This window comes from Oncorhynchus tshawytscha, linkage group LG12 (assembly GCF_018296145.1).
Source record: "Oncorhynchus tshawytscha isolate Ot180627B linkage group LG12, Otsh_v2.0, whole genome shotgun sequence".
Classification (NCBI taxonomy): domain Eukaryota; kingdom Metazoa; phylum Chordata; class Actinopteri; order Salmoniformes; family Salmonidae; genus Oncorhynchus; species Oncorhynchus tshawytscha.
Window position 1 is genome coordinate 30,333,651 of NC_056440.1, and position 20,891 is coordinate 30,354,541.

The following is a 20,891-nucleotide window of genomic DNA, read 5'->3' on the forward strand; positions in this document are numbered from 1 at the left end:
AAACCCATCTATCTACCCTACCAGAAAAAAACAGCAGAAAAACAACACTACAGCACATCGATCAGCAACATTTATTTTTGTCAGGGAATAAATACAGAACATTCTATGCCGGAGCAGAATTCTACTGTCTAAAAAGGTACAGACGCTGATGCAGCACTTTTTTAAATTGTCTGAAAGTTTATCGATTGTCGCTATTGACCCGTTACTGTAGCGGCGTCCTATGTATGAAAAGGGTATAACTCTAAAACATGTTAGTGAATGCCATTCGTTTTTTGTCTGAAATAACTGGACTCCAATGGGGAATCAGATTGTGAATGTACAAAGACTGTAGTAGTGTATTCATGTAAATGACACTGAACATTTCATGTTTTAGATTTCGGAGGGCTGTTGTTCGGATTTCTGGAAACCTGATTAACCGTGGATAAAAATAAGGAGTTTTCTGCACATGTGCAGGATTTTTTATGCGTAGCTGCTGCTCACTCTTCTGCCTACGTATATGCTGCTCAGTGCTACGCTGCTGCTTTCCCCTCCTCGATCGGCGATGAACGTCTTTGGTGTAAACTAATCAGATTAAGTTCGATTCCATGTTATTTATTTCAGTTGGGGAGCTAGGCTACATGTAGCTATTTACATGTTGTACACAAAAGACATGATCAACATGTTCATACAAACTCGCAGATTGTTTTTTGCCCCAATGCAAAACTCAAGTGGGGAGTTACATGCAGCTATCTAGACAGTACATCAAACACAAGCAAAACAAAGACACACAGTCTAATTAGCGATGTAATGTTATTTTTTTAATCATCATTGCAAACAATGGCTAAGCAGGAGGTAGACAAGCAGTCAGAGTAGTAGTGTTCTTTTTCAACAACTCTGGCTAGTGGCTACGATATGACAGCAACTACAAAGACTAGCTTACATCATCACACAAAACGTAGATGGTTTTTGCTCCAATGCAATGTGTATCCGTTACAACAAACAGAGGTTGTAATCAAACAATCAATATTCAGGTAAACAACATGGATGTATTTCCTAATGACATGAGCACCATCTTATTATGAAAATTGGTATAGTACACTTAATTTTAAAAGTTTTAAGAAGGTTTTTAATTATTTGTCACTGCACATTTATTTGACCTTCTACCATGGAACTACCTGTATGCATTCAAAATAATATCTTTCAATGTGCCACAAACAATAGGTTACAGTATAAAATAAATTGGTCAATAAAAAACTAAAAAGGTTGACCTTAATCATTTCATGGTTACGTTATCACTAGAGTTAAAATAACATGTTAAAAATTACAAAAGGGTGAAACTATCCAATTGGGCAGTGTTCTGTGAGTGTTCTGTGAGCACAAACAACAGTCATTGCAGTGAAGAGGATGAAGAATTCAAAGATTATTAAATGGCAGACTGATAGGCCTACTAGAATCCGACTGGGAACGTGGCTACGACAATCTCTCTATTACTCCCATATTGTAAGTGTCACAATAGTTGTCTCTATAAGGTCAGGATCTCTGTTTAACATCTCTCCAAAAGATGGACCCTTGTCTTGACTACACAAGAACCCTTTTACCCAACTAGGGCATTAGGATCTACTTGTACCAGAGGAAAGAGTGCTCCTTACTGGACTACCACAGCACAACTATATGCCTACAATATTTCCAGCTATGTAGGTTCAAAATACCATATGCCGTAGTTCATATTCCTTAATCCCTACCTCTAATTTAACGCTTGGATGTTACACTCTACATACTAAAGTCAATTGTTAATTTGTTTAAATAAATGATAACTAACAGCAATTTTCCCTATGAATTCAGCCCTAATTCGTTTGGTATTGTATGTGACATAAAGATGCTTCCTTCACATGATTTAGTCAAGCTGAATAAGGATTTTATGGAGGCTGTCACCAGGGGCCTCATTTATACTTGAACTTAGTCGTAAGATAATTTCCGATGGTGTGCTTACATTAGATTCATAAAAGATTCTGGGCATAAAAAACCTTGCTTACACAGGTTCTAAGAATCCCATTTTGTAATACACGCACCTGTGATCTATAAATCTAAAATTAACTTAAAATTGACGGCACCTGAACGTGCCTTACAATCAACGATTTCCCCTTATAGAATGCTAGCACAAATGAGGGTTTAGTCAGGAATAGCCATGGACCAAAATAGAAAAGCAAACCTTTTGAAAGACGAGATCACAGCGATGGTAGAGGAGATCGAAGACAGGAAACACGTATTATTCGGTGGGTTGACAAACAAAGCCAAACAGCTAGCTTGGGAGTGTGTCGCCGCTGCAGTGAACCAGGTGGGGCAGCAAGACAGAACTGTGGCTGATGTGAAAAAGAAAGTGTCTGACCTTAAACTGCAAGGGGAAAAAAAGAATAGCCCTACATAACCAGCAGGAAAATCACCTACTTAGAGTCTAGACTTTGCGTAGGGATAAGATAATTTCCATGTCAAAGTAAGGTTTTATAAATAACTACTTATACGTGGTTTTCTGCGTAAGTCATACTTAAGATCAAAATTGATCATAAGTCCGTTTTATAAATGAGTCCCCAGGTATTGTAATTGACATCAGAAGACAGAGGTCAATGCCAGGTGGATGGACTCAGCTATATAGTCTAGGTTACAGCTGTTGATAGCACTCACATTCAGACAGCCATTGGGATGCAGGTAGATATGTCTCCTCTTTTCCAGGAATTCCACTTGTTGGACTAAAGGAGACAGGTGAAGAGATCATAATCAAAGAGTAAAGACATTCAACATGGAACATAGCACTTATGTAAATTACTGGTACCTACGTGTACAATAAACAGTATAGTGGACATGGACATATACTGTACAGTATAAAGTATATGCCATTTAGCAGAAGTTTTTACGAAGCACGACTCAGCTTGGCTATAAGGGGTAGAATTCAGGTCAATAAAACTGTACAACATCATTGCTAAAGATATAAAGAATATATTTCAGAATTAAGTGGATGAAAACCAACTAGAGATGAAAATTGTGAGATAAAATTGCTGACACTAAAGGCTAGCTACATAATGCAAAGAAACAAAATCAACTGTCTTGATGCAGTGCATAAATTGTCTACATTGTTTGTGGAAACAATACAAAAAAATGCTGATATACAGTGCCTTCGGAAAGTATTCAGACCCCTTGACTTTTTCCACATTTTGTTACATTATAGCCTTATTCTAAAATGGGTTAAATAAATAAAAATCCTCAGCAATCTACAAACAATGCCCCATAATGACAAAGCGAAAACATTTTTATTTGACATTTTAGCAAATGTATTAAAAGGATTTACAAGTATTCAGACCCTTTGCTATGAGACCTGAAATTGAGTTCAGGTATATCCTTGAGATGTTTCTACAACTTGATTGGAGTCCACCTGTGCTAAATTCAATTGATTGGGCATGATTTGGAAAGGCACACACTTGTCTATATAAGATCCCACAGTTGACAGTGGATGTCAGAGCAAAAACCAAGCCATGAGGTCGAAGGTATTGTCCATAGAGCTCCGAGACAGGATTGTGTCGAGGCGCACATCTGGGGGAGGGTACGGAAAAAATGTCTGCAGCAGTAAAGATCCCCAAGAACACAGTGGCTTCCATCAAACTAAAATGGAAGAAGTTTGGAACCACAAAGACTCACCTAGAGCTGGCCGCCCGGCCAAACTGAGCAATTGGGGGAGAAGGGTCTTGGTCAGGGAGGTGACTAAAAACCTGATGGTCACTCTAGAGTTCCTCTGTGGAGAACTTCCAGAAGGACAACCATCTCTGCAGCACTCCACCAGTGCCATCTTTATGGTAAATTGGCCAGACAGAAGCCACTCCTCAGTAAAAGGCACGACAGCCAGCGTTGAGTTTGCCAAAAGGCACCTAAAGGACTCTCCGACCATGAGAAACAAGATTCTCTGGTCTAATGAAACCAAGACTGAACTCTTTGGCCTGAATACCAAGCGCCATGTCTGGAGGAAACCTGGCACCATCCCTACGGTGAAGCATGGTGGTGGCAGCATCATGCTGTGGGGGATGTTTTTCAGCGGCAGGGACTGGGAGACTAGTCAGGATCGAGGCAAAGTATAAAGGCACAAGGCAAGCCCCAAATGCAGACGCAGGAGGCAGATGGTTGGAGTTTAAGATGTTTAATAAATCCAAAGGGAATAGGCAAGAGAATGGTCGTGGACAGGCAAAAGGTTATAACCAGATCAGAGTCCAGGAGGTACAGAGTGGCAGGCAGGCTCGAGGTCAGGGCAGCCAGAATGGTTAGGCAGGTGGGTACAGAGTCCAGAAACAGGCAAGGGTCAAAACCGGGAGAACTAGAAAAAGGAGAAAAGGCAAAGCAGGAAACCGGGAAAAAACGCTGGTAGGCTTGGACATACAAGACGAACTGGCACAGAGAGACAGGAAACACAGGGATAAATACACTGGGGAAAACAAGCGACATCTGGAGGGAGTGGAGATAATAATGAGGACAGGTGAAACAGATCAGGGTGTGACACAAAGATGAACGGAGCAAAGTACAGAGAGTATCATGGCGCCGGAGAAGATAGCTGACATTTTTTACGTGCTCCTAACCAATTGTGTTTTTTGTTTGTTTATTTGTGTTGTTTTGTAACTTCTTTTTTTACTTATTCTGTACATAATGTTGCTGCTACCGTCTCTTCTGACCGAAAATAACTTCTGGACATCAGAACAGCGATCACTCACCACGATCTGGCAGAAGTTTTTTTTCCTTTAATGAGTCCGACGAGCCCGACTTGAAGGACATATTTGCGTGAAGAGAAGACAGAGAAAATGAGGATGGAGGTCGGGCTGCCTTCTGAGAATTTGTAGGCGATCGAATAAACACCCACTGCCTTCCGTTCCACTAACTAACATGCAAACATTGGAAAATAAAATTGACGACCTACGAGGAAGATTAAACTACCAACGGGACATTAAAACTGTAATATCTTATGCTTCATGGAGTCGTGGCTGAACGACAACATTATCAACATACAGCTGGCTAGTTATACGCTGTATCGGCAGGATAGAACAGCGCCTGATTTGACAAGGGGTGGCGGACAATGTATATTTGTAAACAACAGCTGGTGCATGATATCTAAGGAAGTCTCAAGGTTTTGATCACCTGAGGTAGAGTATCTCATAAGCTGTAGATCACACTATTCACTTAGAGAGTTTTCATATGTATTTTTCGTAGCTGGCACTAAGATCGCACGCAATGAGCTGTATTCCGCCATAAGCAAACAGAAAAACGCTCATTCAGAGGTGGCGCTCCTAGGGGCGGGGGACTTTAATGCAGGAAAACTTAAATCCGTTTTACCAAATTTCCATCAGCATGTTAAATGTGCAACCAGAGTCCACCTTTACGCCACACACAGAAATGCGTACAAAGCCCTCCCTCGCCCTCCATTTGGCAAATCTGTCCATAATTATATCCTCCCAATTCCTGCTTACAAGCAAAAATTAAAGCAGGAAGCACCAGTGACTCGGTCAATAAAGAAGTGGTCAGATAAAGCAGATGCTAAGCTACAGGACTGTTTTAAGTAATTAATTTGCATTTTATTGCATGACATAAGTATTTGATACATCAGAAAAGCAGAACTTAATATTTGGTACAGAAACCTTTGTTTGCAATTACAGAGATCATACGTTTCCTGTAGTTCTTGACCAGGTTTGCACACACTGCAGCAGGGATTTTGGCCCACTCCTCCATAGAGACCTTCTCCAGATCCTTCAGGTTTCGGGGCTGTCGCTGGGCAATACGGACTTTCAGCTCCCTCCAAAGATGTTCTATTGGGTTCAGGTCTGGAGACTGGCTAGGCCACTCCAGGACCTTGAGATGCTTCTTACTTCTTAGTTGCCCTGGCTGTGTGTTTCGGGTCGTTGTCATGCTGGAAGACCCAGCCACGACCCACCTTCAAGGCTCTTACTGAGGGAATGAGGTTGTTGGCCAAGATCTTGCGATACGTGGCCCCATCCATCCTCCCCTCAATACGGTGCAGTCGTCCTGTCCCCTTTGCAGAAAAGCATCCCCAAAGAATGATGTTTCCACCTCCATGCTTCATGGTTGGGATGGTGTTCTTGAGGTTGTAATCATCCTTCTTAATCCTCCAAACAGGTCATTGACCAGGTCCTGCCGTGTAGTTCTGGGCTGATCCCTCACCTTCCTCATGATCATTGATGCCCCACGGGGTGAGATCTTGCATGGAGCCCCAGACCGAGGGTGATTGACCGTCATCTTGAACTTCTTCCATTTTCTAATAATTGCACCAACAGTTGTTGCCTTCTCACCAAGCTGCTTGCCTATTGTCCTGTAGCCCATCCCAGCCTTGTGCAGGTCTACAATTTTATCCCTGATGTCCTTACACAGCTCTCTGGTCTTGGCCATTGTGGAGAGGTTGGAGTCTGTTTGATTGAGTGTGTGGACAGGTGTCTTTTATACAGGTAACGAGTTCAAACAGGTGCAGTTAATACAGGTAATGACTGGAGAACAGGAGGGCTTCTTCAAGAAAAACTAACAGGTCTGTGAGAGCCGGAATTCTTACTGGTTGGTAGGTGATCAAATACTTGTCATGCAATAAAATGCAAATTAATTACTTAAAAATCATACAATTTGATTTTCTGGATTTTTGTGTTAGATTCCATCTCTCACAGTTGAAGTGTACCTATGATAAAAATGACAGACCTCTATATGCTTTGTAAGTAGGAAAACCTGCAAAATCGGCAGTGTATCAAATACTTGTTCTCCCCACTGTACATACCCCAACCAGAAGCCATGGATTACAAGCAACATCCGCACTGAGCTAAAGGCTAAGTCATGACCAGAAAGGCTGGTCATGGCTCACATCAACACCATTATCCCAGAAACCCTAGACCTATTCCAATTTGCAAACCCCCCTAACAGATCCACAGATGATGCAATCTCTATTGTGCTATTCATTAAATACAGCTCAGCGTTCAACACCATAGTGCCCTCGTAGCTCATCAATAAGCTAAGGACCCTGGGACTAAACACCTCCCTCTGCAACTGAATCCTGGACTTTCTGACGGGCCATTCCCAGGTGGTAAGGGTAGGTAACAACACATCCGCCACACTGATCCTCAGCACAGAGGCCCCTCAAGAGTGCTTGCTCAGTCCCCTCCTATACTTACTGTTCACTCATGACTGCACGGCCAGGCACGACTACAACACATCATTAAGTTTGTCGATGACAAGTTTGCCGATGGCCTAATCACTGACAACAACGAGACAGCCTATAGGGAGGAGGACAGAGACCTGGCCGTGTGGTTCCAGGACAACAACCTCTCCCTCAATGTGATCAAGACAAAGGAGATGATTGTGGACTACAGGAAAAGGATAACCAAGCACGCCCCCATTCTCATCAACGGGGCTGTAGTGGAGCAGGTTGAGTTCTTCAAGTTCCTTGGTGTCCACATCACTAACAAATTAACATGGTCCAAGCACACCAAGACTGTTGTAAAGAGAGCACGTCAAAACATATTCCTGAAAAACCTGAAAAGATTTGGAATGGGTCCTCAGATCCTCAAAAGGTTCTACAGCTGCACCATCAAGAGCATCCTGACTGGTTGCATCACTGCCTGGTATGGCAACTGCTCGGCCTCCGACCGCAAGGCACTACAGAGGGTAGTGCGTATGGCCCAGTACATCACTGGGGCCAAGCCTCCTGCCATCCAGGACCTCTATACCAGGCGGTGTCAGAGGAAGGTCCGAAAAATTGTCAAAGACTCCAGCCACCCTAGTCATAGACTGTTCTCTCTGCTACCGCACGGCAAGCGGTACCGGAGCGCCAAGTCTAGGTCCAAGAGGCTTCTAAACAGCTTCTACCTCCAAGTCATAAGACTCCTGAACATCTAATCAAATGGCTACCTAGACTATTTGCATTGCTCAGCCCCCCCATCCCCTCTTTTATGCCGCTGCTACTCTCTTGTCATTATCTATGCATTATCACTTTAATAACTCATGTACATATTACCTCAACTAACCGGTGGCCCCGCACATTGACTCTGTATCGATACCCCCTGTATATAGTCTCGCTATTGTTATTTTACTGCTGCTCTTTAATTACTTGTTCCTTTTATTTCTTATTCTTATTTGTATGTTTTAAACTGCATTGTTGGTTAGGGGCTTGTAAGCAATTCACTGTAAGGTCTGTTGCACCTGTTGTATTCGGCGTATGTGACAAATAAAAGTTGATTTGATTTGAGAGATCTTTGATGAAAACCTGCTCCAGAGCACTCAGGACTTCAGACTGGGGCGAAGGTTCACCTTCCAACTGGACAACGACCCTAATCACACAGCCAAGACAACGCAAGAGTGGCTTCGCAACAAGTTTCTGAATGTCCTTGAGTGAACATTTCTGGAGAGACCTGAAAATAGCTGTGCAGCAATGCTCCCCATCCAGCCTGACAGAGCTTGAGGGGATACGCTGAGAAAGGGAGAAACTCCCCAAATACAGGTGTGCCAAGCTTGTAGCGTCATACCCAAGAAGATGCTGTAATTTATGCAAAAGGTGCTTCAACAAAGTACTGGTCTGAATACTTATGTAAATGTGATATTTCATAAAAACCTGTTTTAGCTTTGTCATGATTGGGTATTAAGTGTAGATTGATGAGGGGGGGGGGACTATTTAATCAATTTTAGAATAAGGCTGTAAAGTAACGAAAATATGGAAAAAGACAAGGGGTCTGAATACTTTCCGAATGTACTGTAGGACTTGATTCAATCCGTATCCCTGAAGTACAGCGCTATAGCTCCGCGTTCGCGGAGACTACATTTACAGGAAACGCTGTATATGCCGGCTCAATGGAAATTAACTTTACATTTTAAGGGTGCTATAGCGCTGAACTTTGGTGATACTGATTTAATCAAGCCCATAGACAGGTACAGTGCTCTACCACTGTTTGAATTGGTTGAAAGATGACAAATCCTAAACTTAACTTAAGCCCCGTTTCCATTGGCACTTTAAAGTCAACCCAGGTTGGGCTGGCCTTAAGTGGGCAAGCTCAAATTGCGTTTCCACTGCCTCCAGAAATGAGAAATGATGTAATGTTGTTAGGTAGCCATTATGTGACTGCAGCTGGCTTCGCTAATGTTGCTAGAGAGTGTACAAAGCTGTCATTAAGGCAAAGGGTGGCTACTTTGAAGAATCGCAAATATAAAAACTTTTTTGCTTACTACACAATGTGTTATTTCATAGTTTTGATGTCTTCACTATAATTCTACAATGTAGAAAATTATACAAAAATAACGAAAAACCCTGGAAAACCGTTTTGACTGGTACTGTACATTAATTGGCTACTTTATGGCCAACAGAGGCAAATGTTTTCGTTTTCCCATAAAAAGAACCAAGTGAAGGAGTTCCATAACTTCCATTTTAAATTTCCACTCGAGCAGCCTCCAAGAACCAAGAACTGAGGATGCATAAAACACTTTGCTTGATAATGCAAAGTCAACGTTAGAATGCAGTTTAAACCACCTCTGAGCGAATTTATGTAATGCGCTCTAATGCACACAAAGTCATTTTCCAGTGCTCTGTCCCCATTATTTCTTGATGTGCATCAGCTCTAGCTCATGTTTTACAGAAAAATGGTTGGAAGTAGGTGTCTCCATAATGACAATCTAAATAGCCTACCTTCAACTAAAAAGTTGTCACAACATGCGGGTGCTGCTCCCTCTCCTCTTGCTCACTCAACACACACACACCACTCACTCACTCACTCACTCACTCAGTCAGCAACAGCCTGCATCAATGCCTGACAGTCAGCAGCTGGTCACAGTGAAATATATATATATTTTTTAAGAGAAATTACATGGCGGCCACAGTGCAATTTAGGAATAGCTCAAAAACCCGCAACCAATGCATTTTCACCCGAAACATCATGGAAACGGGGCTTAATATGGTTTGCTCACCATTCAGCCCCGTGCAACAGTACAGTCCACCTTGCTGGATCAGGTGATCCCAGCTGCCAGGACATCCAAGAAGCCTTAGCTTCTCTCTCAACCTCTCTCTGACCAGTATGCCCCTCTCCACCATACTCTTCACTCCTTCCTGCCTGGGACAAGGATTTACAGAGGTCTATTTAACTTATCATGAAGCACTAGTTCCACGTACTGTAACCAGACTTTGTATGATCACATTTTATACTAGAGAAGCCTTGCAGACAATGCTATTGAAGCATAGACTAGCCATAATGACTTACCACTCCACATGGTGGGCAGGGTTACTGAGCACCGTGGCAACCACACGAGCTCCTCTGACAGATGGCCGGGACCACAAAGCCCTGACCTGCTTCTCGGCCTGGGACTGAACAGCTAGCAGTGTGGAGCTCTGCTTTAGGACACATAAGAGGTGTCCAACTCGCTCGCCTGTAGTAAGGACAATATAAGAAAATGCATTTCCATACAGAGATTTACTGTCAATATATGTCCTGGGGATCTTACATTCGTCACATTCGATGAAAGTAAGAGACGTCAATTGATAATACACTAAGAGACAAGTGAACCCTTGAAATGGCTCACCGTAAAGCCCAAAGCTGTGGGAGAAGGACTGGGCACACAGAAGCTCCATCCCCAGAGAGGCACACAGACGCACTGGCCAGGCGTCTTGTTGAACATCCCCATGGCATAGGCCCTGTGCAGGCAGCAGGAAGAAAGGGAAAAACCTACACCTCTGAGAGTGTAGAAAAAAAGATGCAGAGAGAAGAATAGAGAGAGCATGAGGAGACTGAAGAGGACTACTATAACAAGTGTTTCTACTGTAGAAATGCTACTCCCTGGGATAGACTGATGCCAGGACCTCCAAAGACCTCCAAAAAAAAACATTGATAAATGACTTGGCTGATAACTTCTTTATTGAGGAAAACATTTACTTACTACAACTGTAATATGTGGTTGTCTCACCTAGCTCTCTTAAGATGAATACATGAACTGTAAGTCACCCTGGATAAGAGTGTCTGCGAAATTACTAAAATGTCAAATGTATAACATCTGTTACATTACTAACGACTGTAAAAACAGTTGGGTTATGGAGCAGTACCACCATAAGCTGTGTGAGGAGTCTCCAGTGCTTCTGGGAGAGGTCTGAACCAGTAGGGCAGTGAGCAGAAGCAGACAGAACAATGACACTCTGCTCTGGAGCCATCTCCAGATCCTCCATCATTTTTTGCACACCCACACCCCTCTGCTCTGTATCCCAATACCGATACCGACGGACATCCTGGATCCCTGCTGCCTCAAAGATACCAGCCAAGGAGTCTGCAGAAAGGAACATGACGACCAGAGCTTCAGCACCAATATCATCAGCAATACCAATACTATATTGCTCTGTGATTGTGCTTTTAACTATGTGCATGCTCTCCTCCCCCCGCTACTTACCATCACAGGGGGAGGAGAGATAGACTGGCCCACACCAGACACCGCTCACATTGTACCAGTGCTTCAAGAGCTCAGCCCCCAGACGGACAGCCCCAGTACAGCCCACAGTCTGCACACCCAACACCTATAGAATAATGAGCATAGGGGAGGGGAGTAAAATCTAAATACTCACAGCCATAATGTATTATCCAATGCCACTTACAAGCTTATGTTGATTGATTACATAAAAAGTAGTGTGTGGATAGGGAAGGGGTGGCCAAAGTGTAATTACATAGGTTACGCTGCCGTTGAGCTTGTGAAAGGCCTATCTTTGTGTCCAGATGGCTGTTCTTGACTGATGGCTTGGTGCAGTGCTTATTTAAATACAGTTTCATAACCTTGAGCTCAGCAAGCCACCTACTGTATGAGAAAACTGTGAGGATCACACATGAGGTCAAGTTGATCCATGGAACATACACAGTAGACAGCAAAGATTACCCTGTTCTCCACGATGGCATGGCAGTCCCTGCCCAAAACCAATTCTGTTGCTCTCCTGGTGAATTCTGGAAGGCCAAAGGATGATGGATACTCTGGACAGAGAGTGGGGTCTGTGCAGATCTGTTGCATTATTTTCCCAACGAGCGGGCTCACAGAGGTCTGACCTTCCTTGTTGAGATACTCTGAGGTCCCAAAAAATAGTTATGACAATAAATATTTTAATGCTTAGGCTAGAATAAGCTGTAATATATTACCCTAAAATAGTAACTTAACAAGCTTAACTAAATAATTTAAAAATATATATTATTTGATCAGTAGTGATATTCTGCCATTTAGTCTAGTTGAACTCAGTCAGTGGTTCTTACTCAAGGCACAAGGACCAGACACTAGGGGCAGTGACAACAAACGCTAATGAGATGCATAGAAGTCATCAAGCTGAATTTATGAGCTAACTCACCTCTTCCCGCCAAGTACACTTTGCTGAGATGAGTGTCTGTCTTGAAGTCAGCCAATAGCTTGGTTTCAGGATTCGGTTCTGCAGTTGGAGTGTCGACGAATATAGAGAGAAGAGTTATTCCCCGGGCTTGAACATTTTCAGTGGAACCCACTCCACCATCACTATTACATGTTTGCCTCATCTTTTCAGTTTCATCAGCCTGTTCTGTCAGCACTAAGCAAGCCACCAAGCCTTTGTTTATGGTTGTTGCTTAGCTACACAACATCAATTTAAATACCGTATCTTGGCAACGTCTGTGATGGATGGCTTCTACCGTTCTCTTATAAATAATATAAACGGTTTTCACTAGTTACCACAGCCATAAAGTCAGCATTGAATATCGTAAAAATTAACTTAAGTTTAGGGTTAGGCTTAAGTTTAGCAATTTGGTTAAGGTTAGGGTTAGGGTTAAGTTTAACATCTAATTTTAAGAAGATAAATTACAGAAATAGGCCGGGTTTAGGATTTAGTGATTGTGGTAACTAGGGACGACCCTTATAAATTGACAGGTTTGAGATTTCGTTCTCATTGACCTCTATGCTGAGTAGCCTTCGCATCGACACTGAGCTGCTTGGTTAAAAAAATTTTCCTGCAGGAAGTGTTCAAGAACCTGTTTCCTCAAAACCCAACTTTTTGGCAATATAAGTTAAACCCACAGAAACAAAAAGTTGCTTTTTAAAGTTCCTCAAAACCCAACTGTAGAAACCCACAGAAGAGAGAATTGAAAAATATGAATTAGATTATCCCTGTCAACAAGCTACAAACTCTTTTGTGTGGTTTTAAATGTAAATGCTGCTTTTAAAATGAACAGTTTTACTCCATGTTCTAAGTACTCCATGTTCTAAGTACTCCATGTTCTAAGTACTCCATGTTCTAAGTACTCCATGTTCCTGATTGAACATTTGAACCATTCAAACCAAATTGTCCCTTTGTAAAGTAAGGCACAATTAAGCATTATACTCAAGGCCCTTTACTCAAAGCCCCCAGTCAGACTGCATTGATGATGCCGACACAGCAGTTTTCCTATTGAATCCCAGTATAGTAGCAAGTGTAGACACATGGTTGCTGACTGAAGCACCTTTTTAAGATAATTTGCATGTTAGAGGGTCGAGATTTTTCTGAAATTTGCAGCTAGAAATGTAACATATAGAGCTACTGTCTCATCTCATGTTTACATTCAATGCATTGTATTTTGAATTCAACAAGTGTGAACTTGGTGCACATCATTACAGAGCAAATAAAAGCTCACATTTGTAGTCACTTACAACATTTGAGGCAGATTGTTCAGACTCAGCTGTACACTAGGTGGCACTGTATGTTTAAGTAAATCGTTCTTGCTCCGTTTGCAGTAGGTATACTTGAGCCCCTGATTCTTGTTGGAACCCTTCTTCACAGAATACAACATGTTGGTACGCTTTTGATCTTGGGCAGTGTGAATGATGAAACTCATGTTTGTTCTCTCTTAACATTTGACCTAATTTAATCTCCTTTTGATGCCAATATATTCACAAGATCCAATAGATTCACAAGAACCTCATCGATCATCTAGTATGCATGCATGTCACTGTTGTAGTTATGAGATGAATACTCCCCCTGACCTACTGTATGACTGCACTTCACTGTGTGAATACATTCTGTGTATTATGCAAACTGATCACTGCAGAGAAGCTGCCTGACCTTCAGATGTATCAGATAGGCATCTCTCTCTGTACAGTATGGCAGTGTCCGACATCTGGCTGGGCTACTACTTACTTAAACTGCATACTGAGTACTAATTGTACAACATACTATTTAGAACATACTGTTTATTAAAAAACAAATCCAGTAAAGCTGCATTCATAACCAAGTGGGAAGGCAATTACCAGTTGTGAAGTCGTAAATACCAGTTAGATGCATTCATGTGCTTTGAACTTTGGCTAATGGCCACCAACCTGCGTCAACCATAAATTACAGAGTTAAAGATGCGTATAACATTTAAAAAAAAAATAGTGACACTGACAAGGTACAAATCTGTCGTTCTGCCCCTAAACTGGCAGTTAACCCACTGTTCCTAGGCCGCCATTGAAAATAAGAATTTGTTCTTAACTGACTTGCCTAGTTAAATAAAGGTCAAATAAAAAATGTACATAGAGGTAGGGGCAACAGGATAGATAATAGACAGTAGCAGCGGCATACATTACGTGGTGTGTGTGTGTTTTTGTGTGTGTGTGTGAATGTGTGTGTAGCATCAGTGTAACTGGTGAGAAATGGCTATCTAGTTAGCGGGGTGCGCGCTAATAGCGTTTCAATCTGTGACGTCACTCGCTCGGAGACCTTGAAGTAGTTGTTTCCCTTGCTCTGCAAGGGCCGCTGCTTTTGTGGAGCGATGGGTAACGATGCTTTGTGGGAGGCAGTTGTTAATGTGTGCAGAGGGTCCCAGGTTCGAGCTCAGGTAGGGGCGAGGAGAGGGACGGAAGCAAAACTGTTACATTAGTATGCATGTGTGCGCATGTGTGTATGGGTGTGTGTGTGTGGTGGAATGTCAGTGTGGGTAGAGTCCAGTTTTTAATGTAATTTTTTAAATGTATTTCACCTTTATTTAACCAGGTAGGCCATTTGAGAACAAGTTCTCATTTACAGCTGCGACCTGGCCAAGATAAAGCAAAGCAGTGCGACAAAAATGACCTCAACAGAGTTACACATGGGTTAAACAAACGTACAGTCAATAACACAATAGAAAAATCTATATACAGCATTTGCAAATGCAGTAAGATTATGGAGGTAAGGCAATAAATAGGCCATAGTGGCAAAATAATTACAATTTAGCATTAACACTGGAGTGATAGAGGTGCAGATTATGATGTGCAAGTAGAGATACTGGGGTGCAAAAGAGCAAAAATAAATAACAATATGTGGATGAGGTAGTTGGGTGGGCTATTTACAGATGGGCTATGTACAGGTGCAGTGATCTATGAGCTGCTCTGACAGCTGGTGCTTAAAGTTAGTGAGGGAGATTTGAGTCTCCAACTTCAGTGATTTTTGAACTTCGTTCCAGTCATTGGCAGCAGAGAACTGGAAGGAAAGGCGGCCAAAGGAGGAGTTGGCTTTGGGGATGACCAGTGAAATACACCTGCTGGAGCGCGTGCTACGGGTGGGTGTTGCTATGGTGACCAGTGAGCTGAGATAAGGCGGCGCTTTACCTAGCAAAGACTTATAGATGACCTGGAGCCAGTGTTGCCAACTTAGCGACTTCATCGCTATATTTAGTGATTATTCAGACCCCTCTAGCGACAAATTTTCAAAAATACAACTTGCGAAAAATCTAGCAACTTTTTCTGGTGTTAATGGAGGCCCCACCCCTGTCCCAAAGCACTCACAGGCAGCCCAGTCCTCACGCAGCAGTCCCTCCTAGCTGCAGTCAGAGCAGGAGATGTTCACCCCTCCGCGTCCAGATTGCAAATGAATCGCGCATGCGGGAAGCCGCCGCTGGCTGATTCCGCCCTGGCTTACATTCAGGGTGGGATGTAAATGTAAAATGTTCTTTGTCTAAAATAAATCACAGCACAAAATAAATCACTGCATTTGACTCACACAGCCTCAGCCACTTACTCACCTTGTCCACTGTGTGTGTGCCTCTCTGTGACATAAGCTAAACATCTAGCTGGCTAGCTCATCATGTCACAGTCTAAACTGTACACTCAAAAATACAGAAAGCAGTGGGAATCAAACACTCAATTCAAAGGCTGGTTGAAGCTGTTTATTGTAAGGCAGATTTCTATGCCAAACTTAGTGATGTAAAAAACACATGACAACTCAAAAACATACTCAAAATGCAAAGCCTTATAACAATTCCACCCAAAACAAGCTGCCATTTATGGTTAAAAAACTTGACTCTGCAAAAAAGGCTGAGGCCACCATGGCATTAGCTATTGCTGAACACTGTTCCATGCTGGCATGTGATCACATTAGAGAAGCATGTAGAGCTGCTTTCTCAGACTCCACTGATGCTACCCACTTCAACATGCACAGGACAAAGTGCACTGAAATGATTAATGGTGTTCTATCACCATACTTTCTGAAAAAGTTGGTCGCAGGTGTGGGTAACCAGTGTTTCAGCCTCCTCCTCAATGAGTCCACAGATGTGGGTGACCAGCGTTTCAGCCTCCTCCTCAATGAGTCCACAGATGTGGGTGACCAGCGTTTCAGCCTCCTCCTCAATGAGTCCACAGATGTGGGTGACCAGCAGCTCAGCCTCCTCCTTGATGAGTCCACAGATGTGGGTGACCAGCGTTTCAGCCTCCTCCTCAATGAGTCCACGGATGTAAGTGTTTCTAAGTACCTGGGGGTTGTGATAAGGTACTTTAGTGACACCAAGCTGACAATTGTATCAACATTTCTGGGGCTTGTTGAGTTGGAGGAGATGCCACATCTATAGCCTGTACTGTTGTGGCTTTCCTCGAGAAGTGTTGTCTTAAAAAAGAGAAACTCCTGGGGATAGGAACTGACAATGCCTCTGTTATGAAGGGGATTAACAATGGGGTCCATAAAGTGCTGAAGGAGGAGTTTGGCCTCAAATATCTGGTTCTTATTCACTGTGTGCCACTCTCTGCAGCTTGCTGTAAGTCATGCTCCCAATGACACCATCCCCTGTAATGTGGAGTACTTGGTACGAGAGACTTATAACTGGTTTTCAGTGTCTCCAAAGCGCAGGGAGGCCTACAAGGCCATATATGAGACCATCAACTGTAGGCAGAAACCTTTACAGGTAACCAAGGTGTGTGCCACACGTTGGCTCTCCATTGAACCCACGGTTTCACGCATTTTGGACCAGTGGGAGGAGCTTAGGCTGTATTTCACAGTCACCAAGTCCAGTGAACACTGCAACATGGCTGAGGTTTTATACTCCAGGTACAGTGAACACTGCAACATGGCTGAGGTTTTATACTCCAAGTCCAGTGAACACTGCAACATGGCTGAGGTTTTATACTCCAAGTCCAGTGAACACTGCAACATGGCTGAGGTTTTATACTCCAGGTACAGTGATCCTCAAAACATATTGTATCTGACTTTTTTGAAGTCAGTGCTGGTCGAGGTACAGTTTGCCATCAATGCTTTTGAAGGAGAGCAAGTAGATCCTATTAAGCTACTTGACAGCTTGGTTAGCCTGATCAAGTCTGTGAGTAGCAGGGTGCTGAATCCACTGGCAAATGTTGATGTACTCAAAGGGCCAAAATATGGATACATCAGTCCCAAACCTTACCTTGGTTACCTTTTTGAGTCAAAGGCAGCTGAGCTCCACCTTGCGCCTGAGGATGAAAACGATGTCCGAAAGCGGTGTGTAGCCGTCACCATCTCCCTCACTAATGAGTTGAGGGTGAGACTGCCGGACAACATCGAAGCATTGCAGTACATATCAGTTTTCAATGTGGAGGAAACTCTAAAGCACAATAAGAGCGATGGAGAAATAGAAAAAATAGCCAAGCTCCTTGGCTACTCCTCTGCAGAGATAGACAAGATTGCCCAGCAATGGCGTGCCATCCATCTTAGTAAATGAAATGAGACAAAAAACACACTGGGCTTCTGGAGTGAGATTTGGAAGTTCAGGGATGCAGCTGATATCAGCCCTTTTCAAGAACTTTCCATGGCTGCTGTGTCTGTGTTGTCCTTGCCACACTCGAATGCTGAAGTCGAGAGAGTATTCAGCCAGATGAGTGTGGTAAAAAGCAAACTTAGAAATCGGATGTCCTTGCAGACCCTTAACTCCATCCTGTACATTCGATATGGACTGAAGCTGTCTGGTGAGGCTTGCTGTGAGCACCAGCTGCCTGATAATGTTTTGCAGATTTTTGGCTCATCAGCTGCTTACTCATTTACGTCAGCTCCCTCAGTTGCTGAACCTGCCATAGAGAGCCTTGACCAAAATGACGATGACCCACTCTTTCTGTGAGCCAGCATAGCCTGTATGTGTGTGGAGGGGGGTCTGAAAAAACAACAACAATTAACCTGAATTAGGGCCAGACTAGTTACCATCATTTTCTCACATTGCCATTGACAGTTTTTTGTATGGTCTCTTTTTGGTCCATTTAGATTGTATACAATCTACATTAACAAAAAAATGTAAAAAATTATATGTTTTCTGTGACTTGTTGTAGGCTCCTAAGTGGAACATAAGGTTAAAAACGAAACCAAATTAAGAAAAATAAAAAATAAAAATAAACAAAAAAAATAAGTAACTCCGCCAGTGTCTCTTTTGGTTCAGTTTTGCCGGTTCCAAGCCCGGATAAAGGAGGAAGGTTGGAATTGTGACATAAAAAAACAAACAAGAATCGACAGAAAGTTCATTTGTAGTTCTAAACTCACTTTTTGTCTCTCCCATGATGGTATTCTTCTCTCCTACAGCATCCATCACAATTACATGCACATGGCCAGTTATGCAAATTAGGCGATGGCGTCATTTAGCAACTTCTAGCGACATTTTGGACTGCCAATAGGTACTTTCCTTACTGAGGAGTTGGCAACATTGCCTGGAGCCAGTGGGATTGGCGACGAATATGAAACGAGTGCATACAGGTCGCAGTGGTGGGTAGTATATGGGGCTTTGGTGACAAAACGGGTGGCACTGTGATAGACTACATCTAATTTGCTGAGTAGAGTGTTGGAGGCTATTTTGTAAATGACATCGCCAAAGTCAAGGATCGGTAGGATAGTCAGTTTTATGAGGGTATGTTTAGAAACATGAGTGAAGGAGGCAATGTTTCAAAATAGAAAGACAATTCCAGATTTAATTTTGGATTGGAGATGCTTAACGTCAGTCTGGCAGGAGAGTTTACAGTCTAACCAGACACCTAGGTATTTGTAGATGTCTACATATTCTAAGTCAGAACCGTCCAGAGTAGTGATGCTCGTCGGTTGAAGAGCATGCATTTAGTTTTACCAGCATTTAAGAGCAGTTGGAGGCCACGGAAGGAGTGTTGTATGGCATTGAAGCTCGTCTGGAGGTTTGTTAACACAGTGTCCAAAAGAAGGGCCAGAAGTATACAGAATGGCGTCGTCTGAGTAGGGTTGTACCTAGTAGGTTCCTTGATAATTTGTGTGAGATTGAGGGAATCTAGTTCAGACAGTGTGTGTGCATAGAGTCAGTGTAATAGAATTGTTTCAATAAAGGGTAAAATTTGAGGCTATGAATAAGAAGTTGGAGCTCTTTTCTATCTGCATTAGCAAGGACAACACATAATTTTATGATTTGTGTGTGCTAATGAACTCAAGCTTACGGACAATATCAAATGTGATATAGCGAAGCACCTGAGTGAGTTGGGTGCCCAATTATGCAGGTACTTTCCCAAAACTGATCACACAAACAACTGGATTCGTTATCCCTTTCATGCCCTGCCTCTAGTCTACTTCACGATATCTGAACAAGAGAGCCTCATCGAAATTGCAACAAGCGGTTCTGTGAAAATTTAATTTAATTGTAACGAGTGTGCTGAGAGTTGGGAAGAAAGTACAGGGAGTGATTGTTTTAATAAATAAACGAAACAATAAGCACGAAACAGAAACAATGCAACGACATGAAACAGAGTCAATAACACCTGAGGAAAGAACCAAGGGGAGTGACAGATATAGGGAAGTTAATCAAGGAGGTGATGGAGTCCAGGTGAGTGTCATGAGGTGCTGGTGCGCTTGACGATGGTGACAGGTGTGCGGGATAATCAGTTGCCTGATGACCTAGAGGCCGGAGAGGGATTATACGCGACAGTACCCCCTCCCCGATGCGCAGATCCAGCCGCAGGACACCGACAAACGGGACGAACCCGGGGATCAGGAGCAGACCGATCACGAGGCATGGGAACCTGTCGAGCCGGCTGAGGCGCGGTCCCATGTCGAGCCGGCCCGGGCACGGGACCCTGTCGAGCCGGCTGGGGCGTGGAAACCTGACTGACCGACTGAGGCATGGGAGCCTGGCGATCGGGCTGAGGCATGAGAGCCTGACGATCCGGTGAAAGCATGAAAGCCCGACGAGCCCGGCTGAGGCAGGGGAGCCTGGCAATCTGGCTGAGGCATGAGAGCCTGATGAGCCGGCTGAGGCAGGGGAGCCTGGCGATCTGGTTGAGGCATGAGAGCCTGTAGCGGTTGCCAACATAATTTACACTGACCCCAAAAATATAATAAAATAACACTCCCCGATGCTTCCCTTAAGTGAGATGTTATTCTGTAATGAGTGCGCTGAGAGTTGGGAAGCAAGTTCAGGGAGTGAGTGTTTTAATAAATAAACAAAACAATAAACACGAAACACAAACAATGCACTGACATGAAACAGAGTCAATAACACCTGAGGAAAGAACCAAGGGGAGTGACAGATATAGGGAAGGTAATCAAGGAGGTGATGGAGTCCAGGTGAGTGTCATGAGGCGCTGGTGCACTTGACGATGGTGACAGATGTGCGGGATAATCAGCAGCCTGATGACCTAGAGGCCGGAGAGGGAGTATACGTGGAGTATCCTGCCTTGGCAAATCGCATTGTTAA

General features: G+C 43.2%; 1 protein-coding gene across 3 annotated transcripts; it reads right to left on the minus strand.

The window, feature by feature from the left end:
• Positions 1–789: 789 nt before the first annotated feature.
• On the minus strand, positions 790–12,602 carry got1l1 (glutamic-oxaloacetic transaminase 1 like 1). 3 transcript variants are annotated; one of them, XM_024438779.2, is made up of 9 exons: positions 12,350–12,602; positions 11,893–12,074; positions 11,416–11,539; positions 11,078–11,295; positions 10,561–10,711; positions 10,242–10,407; positions 9,952–10,094; positions 2,659–2,723; positions 790–2,371 (listed from the first exon to the last, which is right to left on the minus strand). In XM_024438779.2, the coding sequence occupies exons 1-9, from the start codon at positions 12,528–12,530 to the stop codon at positions 2,279–2,281; spliced, it is 1,323 nt and encodes a 440-aa protein (XP_024294547.1). In that variant the 5' UTR covers positions 12,531–12,602; the 3' UTR covers positions 790–2,278. The 3 variants fall into 3 exon arrangements, with proteins under 3 accessions (XP_024294547.1, XP_024294546.1, XP_024294548.1); XM_024438778.2 differs by having other exon boundaries at positions 792–2,339; positions 12,350–12,601; XM_024438780.2 differs by having other exon boundaries at positions 2,253–2,723.
• Between the last annotated feature and the right edge of the window lie 8,289 nt (positions 12,603–20,891).

Coding starts and splice junctions, on each gene's coding strand:
- got1l1 (XM_024438778.2), bottom strand. CDS start 12,530: ATGAGGCAAACATGTAATAGTGATGGTGGAGTGGGTTCCACTGAAAAT. Junction 12,075..12,349: donor AGTGTACTTGGCGGGAAGAG/GTGAGTTAGCTC, acceptor TTGGGACCTCAG/AGTATCTCAACAAGGAAGGT. Junction 11,296..11,415: donor TCTCTCCTCCCCCTGTGATG/GTAAGTAGCGGG, acceptor TCCTTTCTGCAG/ACTCCTTGGCTGGTATCTTT.